Below are 12,214 nucleotides of genomic sequence, written 5' to 3'. Positions count from 1 at the left end.
TATCGTTGTATAGAGCCTAATATATATTTTTAAAAATATTTTAGTTTCAATGCCAACATTGTTACATGTTTCCATACTTCATACATCTAGACTGCATGACTGTCAGACAGTTGTCAGTAATCTCTTGTATTTTTCGTTCACATAAATGTCAAAGTATGGCAGCAACACAAATAATATTGTTGGGAAGTTCTAGTCACCACTTTTGGTTTCTGTTTGTTGTAACTGTTATCCATACCAATCAGTGCAAGCACCCTGCTTTCTCTCAAACCTTGTCATTGGGAATTAATGTTGCATGTTGCACTGACCTTGTAATCTTGTGGTCGAATATTTCTGAATATGAAAATGTTTTGTCTTAGAAATTGTATGAAATATTTTATGTTCACCTTGATCAGAGCAGAATTTTTAAACGGCAGGGGCTTGGAGTTCAAAATCCAGCTCATATGTCCACAACACTTGTTAATCCTCCCTGTGGGAGTGGTGCTTGAGTAATGGTTCAGTCAGCTTTTGCGATTATATAAGGTGTCTCACAGGAACACGTGTCACCACTTGGATCAGTTCTGCTCTCCAAAGTAATTTGTCACCAGTTCTTATGGGTTAATCAATGAAACTGCTGGTGAGTATGTTTAAGATTGGCTAAGTGGCCACTTACAGACTTGTATCAAATAGTTTGAGAAGCTGTTAAATTGTCATGTTTAGGTGCTTGGTTGAAAAACTAAGCATTATAAATCTAATATTTTAAAGAGTTCAATTTAAAAATTATTGAATAAAATTCAAGATTGATACAATGATTATTCGAAGTGGTTCTGATCTTAATTTTATAGATGACAGCAGGACTGTATCTGTTAACCTTAAACTGCTCGAAAGTTTGTTGTAATATAAAGTCACAGTAAATCTAAATTTTATTCTCAGAGCTCTATTAGGAATGTTATTTCCTTGTTTGGTAATTCAGTACGGCATAGTGTAAAACTGATGAGAGAATGTATTGAATGTGACTTAATAGTTACAATTTTCCGCTCATTTTTAGCTGTGCTGTACAAATACATTTTATGTCTTGTGACAGCAGGGCTTAAATAATTGTTAAGGCCAGATGTAATATAGACATTTTTTTATAAGGAAAGTCCTGCTCTTATCTAGAGGAATATATTTTCTGAAATTGATTACTGTCAAGATCCCAGACAGAGCTGAAAAATATTAGATGTGATTTTCCCTGTGCTTTCTTCCAGATCACTGTGTCCACTACTATGATCTCAGGAACACTAAACAGCCTATCATGGTGTTTAAAGGCCACAGAAAAGCAGTTTCCTATGCTAAGTTTGTCAATGGAGAGGAAATTGTGTCTGCGTACGTTTGCATTTTTCTTTTCTTCTTTAATGGCAACACCACATTTAATCAAAAGCAAAGAATACAGACTGAATTGATTTACATTTTCTGTGTAGGAAGACAATTGATGTGTAGGGCTTTTTCATAGAAAAAATCTATTGGTCAATTTTTAATTTTATTTGAACGTGTTAATACTTTGATTGTACAGTTACAATCACATACCATCACTGCTTGTATATATTTAACTCCGCTTCATAAAATAATATCATAGCACTTAATTCCTCATGTTCATAGGTCAAAATGAAGAGGGGAAAAAGGCAGTTGAACGGTATTTTGTGTATATTTAAATGAAGTTCCTTTTCTTTTCCTGTGTGCTGTTTATGACGGTTCATGGTGGCTTAATTAAGTTTTGTTCTGATCTATAAATGCATTTTATTTTGGATCTAGGTGTTTTAAATCAAATATATCTGTAGGGACCATTTTAGAAAGTCTGACTGTTTAATGCCGTTCCCTGACAGCTTGTTGGAATACCTAAAGAGAACTTTTGCCCTAACCAGGTTAGAATGTTCTGATTATACAGCAGTATTTGCCTATTGAAATCTAGACAGATTGGAGAGACAACGGCTATTACCTCATTATCATAGGTGTTATGGCACCTTGTTTTTGAAAGGGGAATTAAATTGTTTCCCATTAACCTTGACTATGTTCAAATTTACAGTTCGGTATACTTTTCTGACAGAGATTAGCAGACCTTTTTAACATGTGTCGTGATCCTCATTTTGCAGGTCTACAGATAGCCAGTTGAAGCTGTGGAACGTAAACAAGCCCCAATGTCTCCGCTCTTTTAAAGGACACATTAATGAGAAAAATTTTGTGGGTTTGGCTTCCAATGGAGATTATGTTGCATGTGGTAAGCATTAGCTTTGTGCTTTTTCCAGTATTATTTTCTGGGACAAATTTAAGGTAGAGACTGAATTTTCATCCCTGTGCTTTTTTCTGCTTGAGCCTCCTGGCAGTACACTTTATTAAGAAGCCTTTCTGTTCTTTTTACTGGTCATTAAGCACTTGTCTTACAACTTTTAAAATCCATTACCACAGCTCTGGACCTGACCTTGACTGTAATGTAGTCTCATCTCTCAAGCATTGTCCTTCATCAGCAAGCACACTAAAATTATTATACCTTGAAAAATCCCTATTAGAATTATTGTGAAGTGAACATTTTTAGATGGTGCCTTTTTCTGAGAAGCTTTACATGCTTGTAATACCAGTGGCTGCTACCCTCGTAGTGTTTATGAAGCAGCTGCCAGCTGCGTCAGACCTTTACATTTACAAAATTGTACTGTTTCAATTTTAGGCTCCCAGGTAGTAAAGATCTTTAGTGTAGTGGAACTGGTAAGCTGTGAAATTTGTAGGAAAATTTGGGGGTGCTGGCAGCATTAACTATGTATTCTAAACCATTTCACAATCATCTTCTTATTCCTTGCTCCAGCTCAATTGAAACTTTTGATTTCATCAACGAAGCAAAATTGCGCTTGAAACTATGATACTTTTTACATCCGCAACTGTTCATAAAATGTTGTGAAAAATGCAGTCCATCCTACAAACTGCTCCTGCTCAGAACTATTGTAAATTAACTCCAGACCTACAATTTACTCCGTTATTAACATTATTGAATTAACTCCATTACCTACAAACTCCATTTGTAGGTAAAGTTCTAGTACAAATTGGATGAATATAAAAATGGTATTCCTGCATAAAACAAAACGACTAATGACAAATCAGTTACAATATGGCAAAGTAGGGTTCCTACATACATGAGGGTGACTGTCTTGCAACCACTTTATTCCTTTGCTGATATACATCCCATGATGCTACTGAGCACTGTTTGCCTAAATTTCAAAGTCATCGTTGCATGACTTTGAAATTTAAAATATGTTGTAATGGATAAAGCTTAAATTAAGCTGCCTGGTTGCCATTTTGTTATGAAACTTAAAAGTATCACTGTCTTAGGACCCAGGACCCAAAACACCCAAGTGTTTTGAAATTTGGCAGATATCATCACGCCCAGCTTCACATCACTCATCACATATTTAGTGAAACACCTTATACTATTGAACACTCTTCTTCAAACACTATTTGGCCAATGCACTCTAATGGCTCAGTGGATAAATGCATAGGTGGGTTTATCAGTAAAGGTATCAGGTGGGTAAAGATACCAGGCGGGGGTAGGGGATATTATTTCACCAGGACTCTCTCAGTTCCTGGTGACACACGAAGCCAAGTACGTCCTTGGTGCTTGCAGGCTTGTGGTACTGTCAGTGAGGAATGTTTCCAATCAGCTTTGAATCTCTCAAGTGGTGCTACAATGCCTGTGACATTTCAAAAGACATGTAGTTCAAAGGTGAGTGGGTTGAAGGAGTCTGCCTACACTTCCTCATTCTCACTCCTTTGACCAGTGAACTCCAATGATTGCTAGGTATCCTGCTTTCCTCTTAGTTTACTTGCAGTGCAAATTACTGTAAGTGGGTAGGAATGTTCTTGGAAGGTTTTAGAATGTATATGTGTTCATCATGTCTGTATAGATTTTTTCTTAATTTTGTATGATTAAAATAATTGCTAATAACCATGACAGAACTATTCAGCAGGGAATGAATTGCTTTGATCTGTAGCTTAGGCAAGCACCATGTAAAATTACATTCTTTCTCCTTTCTAATTACAGAATTACTTTCCTGCTTGTAAAACTGCTGTGAAAGTGATACATTAACCATGAGATTCAACACATTTGTACCTGCTAACAAGAATGTCTTTAAATAAAGCAACACACTGCTGTAGCTTGCACCTCATGTCTGAGTTAGTGACCTGTTATTAAAATGCAGTTGTTTAAGTCCATGAATGCTCTTTAACTGTGGTTTATTTTTAGATTTAATTACTGTAATACTGATCAAAACCATCTACAAATTAGCTGTTGTATTATTAGAAATTTTAAATGGAAGGTCATGAGGCTGATAAGTTAGTTCAAACGATTTAAACACATATTCACCACCCCTTCTTCAAACATCACCTGGACTGTATAATCAATGCATTGGTATAAACTTCTATAGTTACAAATAACCAGTCAATCTTTGGTTACCGTATGTTAGTTTCAGAAATAAAAACATGCAGCAAAAATAGTCATACTGTTTTTAGTTTTTGAATGAGAGACTCTTGTGTATCTGAGTTTATACTCTAAATAGATTAGGTAATTTTCCTAAATTTTGTCTAACCATTATTTTGTTTTCTGCAATATTAGGTCCACATTATTGAATCCCAGACTTTTCCAATTACAAATGTGCTCCTATAAAATTTAGTGCAAAGACTAAGATATAGTTTAATTATACTATCTTAATTATGTTCTGCTGTGACTATTTTATATTGGGGGAAAAAAAGTGATGCAAGATTATTCGTTTTGCTCTGGAATTGGTCCAAAGAAGGATTACCAGGTACCTTTCTGGGCCTAAAGCAAAGTCCAACATTGGCCTTGTTGAGGGCATGGCAGGCAATATTAACCATAATAAGGAGACAAACTATGGACAGCGACTGTAAATGCAGAAAGTAAAGCATTTTTAAGGAAAAAGTTGTGATATTCTGAAAAGAGCTGCCTTCCAGCTGCCAGTTGTGTATATACACTTCACTCTATTTCCCAGCTGTTTCTTCATCATCTAATATGTCGTGTTGTTTCATACACAGGAAGTGAAAACAATTCCCTCTATCTGTATTATAAGGGGCTGTCAAATACGCTATTGACCTTCAAATTTGACACTGTGAAGAGTGTGTTGGATAAAGATAAAAAGGAGGATGACACCAATGAGTTTGTCAGTGCAGTGTGCTGGAGAGCACTGCCTGATGGGGTAAGAGACACAGTTTTATATCACTTCTATTAAATTTATGGATTTCTGAAAGTAACTAATTTGACAGGCATCTATACTGCATTTCAGGAGTCTAATCATGGTTCTAAAGAGCCCCTGTCCACTAAGTTTGATAGCCCACCTTAAAACTCTTTTAAATTGAATGTTTGTTAACCAGTTATTCATTAATTGAGCAGGTCTTGTTGTTCCATTACAGAAACTCTTGTCCTCAAAGGCTTAAGATTTTTATTTGAAGTTATTTGTGATTTACTTCCTAGAAAACTACCTTCAGTTAGTCATGTCTTTACAAAGATGTGACTTTGGTTTTATACCTTTATAAACATGAGTTAATGATACCCGACATTCCTCCTGTGTATTTTATGCACATTTCAACTTATATGATTCAAATTATTATTCTGAAATCATTTATATTTTTAACATTGTTGCAAACCACAATGTATTATTTTTCTTTTAAATCACATCATTTATTATTATTTTTAATATATTTGTAACCTAACTTGCAGCACATAGGAAAATACTGATTGGATGGCATCCACTGAAATCCGTACATTGCTATGTTTTGGTCTTTTAAGCATTTTATGTTTACACCTGCTGCCCTCTTAATGGGTTTGTGTTCATTTATTTGCCATTTTATCTGTCTCACTGAGTTTGAGCTCTTAATTCAGATGAGGTTGGCTAAATTGGATTATGCAAAAATCTTAGCGTTTGTTTCAAATCTTATAAATGTGGATTGTGTGACACTAAATATGGTCTTTCTTAGATTAGTGAGCTAAATATAGCATTAAATGCCAGAAGCATTTTGATTGCACTAGTTGTATTATTAACCAAATCCACTACAAGAATAAACAGGTAAATAAAACCCGTTTTTCTTCAACCCACAAATATGTGCATTTGTCTTCTATTTGACATCTTGCATTCAACTTAAACAGGGGATCTGTCACACTTCAGAGCTTGGGATTTAATCCCAAAATATGATGGATTTTGCTGAATAATATATTTATTATGCTATTAATAAACCTCTAAGAAACCTGGATAGGGTAAACAGACATGGTAGTATTATTTTTTGTGTTTGTTCCATACCTGTAGGTAGATGAAATGCCACACTGTTTAACACCCATTGTCATTTAGAGTTAACAAGCTTAGACAGAACTTTGGAACAGAAATGATTTCACTCGTAAAAATCAGTGCTCCTGAGAATTTTAAATGTGCTATTTCCTATATACCAAAACAGACATATATGAAATTGTGAGAATTTATGCATCTTTTTGCATTTTAATGTACTTTAAAATGATATTAAAAATTAAATAATTTCCTGCATTAAGTGGATAGTGGTAAGAAAGTTAAAAGCAATTTTGTTGAATATCTTCATTTCAGAAAGATAAAACCTTGCTTATTTTGTGGTGATTATTCTGATGTGTTGGGCTTTTAGGTGATGGGATTGCATATTGTAGAGCCACTTAGTCTCCTGTATAGGAATTTAGATCAGGCAAGGCATTGAAATGCCTAGGAAAAATGTTGTACTGGTACATTTGCAAATGGTATTTGAGCATGAGTGACAGCTTTAATCCTCGTTAGAGATGCATTGATGTTGATTCAGTATAATCCCTGATAAAGGAAGCTGAAATGTCGTTTTGTATAGTTGATAAACAGTGTCAAACAAAACGTTTGAATGAAATTACTTATAGGGCTCACAGATGAAGATAAATTATAGTATCCCCTAGGAGACTCTATAAAATGGCAGCTCTGTATTTTTGTAAAAAATCATTGTTGATTAAAATCGGACTGGTCTAGGTTTTTGCCCATCATTGATTGACTTGTAACCGTGATAAATGTCTTGTGAGACTGAAATTCATTAACTGGTAACCTGAGAAGCGAGACGCTTTCTAGGAAGATTTTCTCTTTGCGTTAAACCTGTTTAATGCTCTGGTTGTTTTAAGGTTCCTAAACTTTTATTCTGAGCATTGTAATGGAGCCCTCCACAGTTGTATCTATATGGATTATGTTCTCATTTTCCAATTTCTGTTCTATTCTCAGGAGTCCAATGTTCTAATTGCAGCCAACAGCCAAGGCACCATAAAGGTAAGTGGGACTTTTTTTCTCTAGAAAAATGTGATATTTTTGGTACCGTAGACAAGGTTTCTCTCTTGAGCTAATTGGCTTTATTCAGAAAGATAGTAAGTTATTCTGTGAAGGCTGGGGAATATTTGTCCATGGTTGATTTTATTTTACAGTTCAGTTTGAGTAATGTAATTAAATGGTACTATAATATTAATAATGTTTCAGTAATGATACTGCTGAGCCAAATCAGTCTTGGGGGCAATTAACGTCTGAAATCGGGTATAAGGAATACTTTCCAGCATTAGGAGAAAATGTCTAATTTAGGAAATATTGATACTGATATTTTAGTTCTCGAATCAAATATGCTAAATTCAGATTTGGATTACCAAATAATTCCAGTTGAGATTTTACAAATATATTAACAAATCAGTATACAATCATTTTATACAGTATGCATTCATTTCTAAGGAATTTGTGTTTTGTTTGTGTTCAGAATGTATTCTCTGTTGTGAGCTGTAAATTAAGTAGATTTTTTCTTTCCAAAGTTCTACACAAAAGGAGTTACAAAACAATTAAATGGTTCACCTTGTATTTTGGGTGCAGCTAAGAAATGACTTTTCCGCTAAATGTTTGCATGTATAATGATTAAAGTATGTAATTTATTTGGTAATATTTTAAAACATATCAGTTGAAAATTGGAGTTCTTCGTACACGGCCACGGCTGAAACGTTGCATCCATACATACTGACCGATCATAGGGATGTCTTTCAAAATATTTTCAAAAATTTAAAATGAAGGAAGTGTTCTTACAATTGTGGAGATAAAGTCACACACATCAATCCAACGTAGGCTTCCCTATGTACCATTTTCATCAGTATTGTACAGAACATCTATGGAGAGCACAGCACAATGGAATCATGAATGAAATAAATATTTAAATGTATATATACACACATCAGTTTTGTTTGTTGCATTATATGGATTTAATTTCACATTTCTAATTTGCAGAGAATATAAATTATTGTCTAGTATATACATTACTCTATAGTCATGTGTAAGTGTACAGACATCTAATCTCTGGGCGCTAGACTACCCGTCTAGTACTGACTACTCACTTCCCCATGGTTCTTTCCCTTAATAAAAAAATCAATTAATTTTTTTTTGGTGTTGTGGAAATATAGAATTCTTACCTTACTAAAGTTTCTTCAAATGTGTTTAAGACTGTCATTTTTATACAGGGCTTTACATAATACATACGTATTATTATTATTATTATTATTATTATTATTATTATTATATTTTATAGCTTTGGGTGTTTTTTCTTAATGTATTGATCCATCACTAATAACTCTGTAACTTTTTATTGGTCTTGTATGGTTCAGCTTTAGAGTCGTTCTTTTTGGAATAAAATCATAGAGAACTTTGCTGACAGTGTCACAAATTAAATTTTCTCAAACCTTGGTTTTGTGAACTGTATTGATTTTTTTTTTTTTCCTCCCATGTAATGTTGAAAAGACCTGTGACTAGGGAGAAACTTGTCTTTGAAGTGTGGTGTGACTGAAAGCTCACTTCTGAAATGCCTTAGGCTCAGTAGTCAATTAAGATGCGTTGTTGAGTTAAATGAATAAGGAATAATACAGCTGATGGTCAGAATAACTGCATAGCATAATTTAGCGGAACCTGACAATTTAATTTAAAGAGAAATAATGGGATTGAATATATTACCTGCAACGTGTTTGAGACAATTAAATGTTAGTACTTGAGAGAAATAATGGAAAGGAATATTTGACACTACACTCTGGTGTGAGTTCTTTCTATGGGAGGTGTAATTAGGTTAATTCAGTGTTTGTTTGTTTTTTCAAATTAAGCAAGGTCATAGTCTGAAATATTTGGAGAGCCTGTAAAGATTTATATACTTTTCTTATCTGTGCAGCTGTTTAAACGTTGACAAGAGACAACCATCCTTAGCTTTAACTCTGTGAAGTTTCACTTTGGAAATCATACCAGTAGGCACCTCTACTCACTTGTCTTGTTTTTCATAGGTACTGGAGCTTGTATGAAGATCAACCAGAAACTACATAACCTTTCACAGCTGTGATATTTACATTGGAACCCAGACTTTGGGAAGTATTCTCAAATATAACAGCCCAGAGTTTTCCAAAGGACTAAGAACATCTTGAGAAAACATTTCTTGGTTTGACTTGTCAACAAATCAAGTTTATGAAGACTGCCTAAGGATTTCCATCCATATTGTGGGATTTTATGAACTTAAGCATGTGAGGGTGGACCATTTTTTTGCGGAGATGTGGGGAAAAATAGCATAAATATATTCAGTTCTTCATTTTGAATAAAGTTTATTAAGTTAATCTTTTCATCAGTTTTTAATTCTTCCAGGAGTGATATGGCATGTCTTTTAGGTTGCTCACACCATGCCTTTTTTAACATCCTGTTTAAGTTTTGTCATAAATTAAGATAATACAACTTTGAAATCTCTTTAGATGACATCTAACTCCTTTACTTTTTGGTTTTAAATATTAAATATTGGGGGTGGACCCAATATTTAGACTTTGTCCACACTACAAAAATAAAACTCAATAATAGTATTAAAAACTGTTTCTCTTCAGACCTCCTACACTACTGTTTTTTTTTCTCATCACATTTGGCTCATCATGTCCTGATTTTGATTTGTTTAGGTCAGTTACACGCACATCTTGTTTCATTTTCTATGATTTTATTATAATCAAAACAATAAGATGTTACATCTGTTGTCAGGCTAAATTACAATATTGTACTGTTTCAGAGCTCCTGTAAGAAGAATACATCTAAAGCATGGGTGACTCCAGGCTGTTCAAATAATTATGAGTGCTAACTATAACAGTATTGTGTGTGGAAAATTAGACATTTCATCTTTTGTTACTTTGCTAAATCTAGTCTGTTGCATATAATTGCTGAATCTGTTCTCTAATGTAAACCACTGCTTGAAATCAAGCCATTGTTTAAAAAAAAATGAAATCGCAAGCAATGAGTTGAAACTATTTTAACATGAAATTTAACCCGTTTTTAGGCCTGTCTGTCTTTACTTGATACGGATCCATATTATTTTCAACACTTTTTTTGATTCATTGCCTGTTAAGAAATGTTATTGATACTAACCTTATATACCGGAGAAGAGTTATATTTGGATTGCAGTTTGCATATTGGGAATTTTGGAAAGGGGGTCATTTGTGTGTGCTTCAGATATGAAGTCCTTAGCTGAGCAGTTTGTTTAGAGACCAAGCAGCCGACATGAGATTTAAAACATCACTCACATCACTTAACTCTTACGCATTCAGTCTTTATTTTCTGATGATCTTTTTATTCAGTTGGTTCAGTTTCTTATAAATGGTTTTCTAATAGAGAATAGGAAATTTATGCTAAGTATTTATGTAAAAGTGAGCAAAATTGGTTTACATTATACCTGATTATAAAGATTCTAATACAGTAAGTATACTTTATAGGTATGTATTGTCACTTTAAGTTTTGTGATAAAATGAAAGTTCTGTTTGCATATTTTTTAAAGGTTTTGAATATTAAATTTCCAGTGACTGTTACCTTTTACTATGTTGATACTTGTCCTACAACTATATTTTACATATATTGTCATTTTATAAGTTAATGAAAACAACATAATAAGCTGATTATTTGGTAACTTTTGTACCACTAAAAACTCGAAGAAGCCACCTTAAAATAAGTGAAATGTTATAGTAGATATTCATGTTGATCCATCGTGTTTATTTAGACTATGTGAGAAGACTTACGTGAGAAGAACAATGAATAATGGGTGGATGTATGAAAGTTGATGAGATTAGTACATTACATTCTTTTTAATGTTTTCAGTGTTGGACTCTCTTAAAATAGGGGTTTTCCTAGAAGGAATTCAAAGAAAATTAGCCAGAATTGCTCCCAGTTGCATACCAAGTGCCATAAAGAAATAAGTTACATGGACAGGATATTTTTAGTCTTGGACACACTTAAGAGATTTGATTGAAGTATTCTGCATCCTCAAAGCTGTTGCGAAACAGCTCTATTAAGAAACTAAAAAAAAATATCTAAGAACCAGTAATACTTTTTTGTGCAAAGAATCTGGATGTTTATAAAACTAGAATACATGTATGCAATGGTTCACAATTTTTGCACTTTTTATGTGCATCTTGCATTAAAGACCAAAAATATATTTTTAACCGTAAGATTTTTTGGTATTTTTACAAGAGGTTAAAATTTTCCATTGTTTCCTTGAGAAAGAAATGTTACCCATTTTGTGATGACTATTCTGTTTTTTGCTGATGCATGATTTACACTTGGATGTATCATTAATTCTAATTGAAATTCTTCTTTGTTTTCAGGGTTTACTTTTTTTAATTAAAGCTCTGAAACTTGTAACATGAGAAGGGAATTGAAACAGTATGCTTTAAAAACATTTAGCACTTCGTAATGAAAAAAGATTGGTTTAGATTGTGAGCCATTGTTTGGGTGTGTTTTTTTTCTTTGTCCATTACTAGGAACCAAATGAGTGGATGGGAAGAATGGTTCCCATTTATAATCTTACGTCTTGGGATAATACCTCTCTACTTCTTTGTACGAACCTTAACCTGTTTTTTCTATACTGGCTTCACAGAAACTTTTAATGTACTTTTTCTCTCCTACACTTGTAGCTGTGCAATTTATTCATTGCAAGCTGTCTTTCAGTCTGAAAGCCTCATTAAAATTAAGTGAAGAGATAAAATGGACTACTATTATCAATATCTAGGAGAGTGCACACAACCAAAGAAAATAAGTATAAGTTAGTTGGAGGGAAGGGTGAGTCTTTTCTATTGTGATAATGTTAATAAAATAGGGTATGCAATGTAGTACAGTAATGAATGTTAAAAATATTTTTAATTTTAATCACATTT

General features: G+C 33.5%; 1 protein-coding gene across 2 annotated transcripts in view; it reads left to right on the top strand.

The window, feature by feature from the left end:
- cop1 (COP1 E3 ubiquitin ligase) overlaps positions 1-9,649 on the top strand; it is a 29,215-nt gene extending 19,566 nt beyond the window's left edge. For both annotated transcript variants that reach the window (XM_015355381.2, XM_006634662.3), the window contains exons 17-21: positions 1,224-1,341; positions 2,106-2,230; positions 5,047-5,207; positions 7,260-7,304; positions 9,326-9,649. In XM_015355381.2, the coding sequence (XP_015210867.1) occupies positions 1,224-1,341; positions 2,106-2,230; positions 5,047-5,207; positions 7,260-7,304; positions 9,326-9,343 (467 nt within the window). In that variant the 3' untranslated portion in view covers positions 9,344-9,649. The remainder of the gene's footprint in view (positions 1-1,223; positions 1,342-2,105; positions 2,231-5,046; positions 5,208-7,259; positions 7,305-9,325) is intronic.
- Positions 9,650-12,214: the final 2,565 nt, after the last annotated feature.

Source organism: Lepisosteus oculatus, chromosome 9 (assembly GCF_040954835.1).
Source record: "Lepisosteus oculatus isolate fLepOcu1 chromosome 9, fLepOcu1.hap2, whole genome shotgun sequence".
Classification (NCBI taxonomy): domain Eukaryota; kingdom Metazoa; phylum Chordata; class Actinopteri; order Semionotiformes; family Lepisosteidae; genus Lepisosteus; species Lepisosteus oculatus.
Note: the sequence above shows the minus strand (reverse complement) of the source record. Positions and strands in the feature narration are given on the sequence as shown.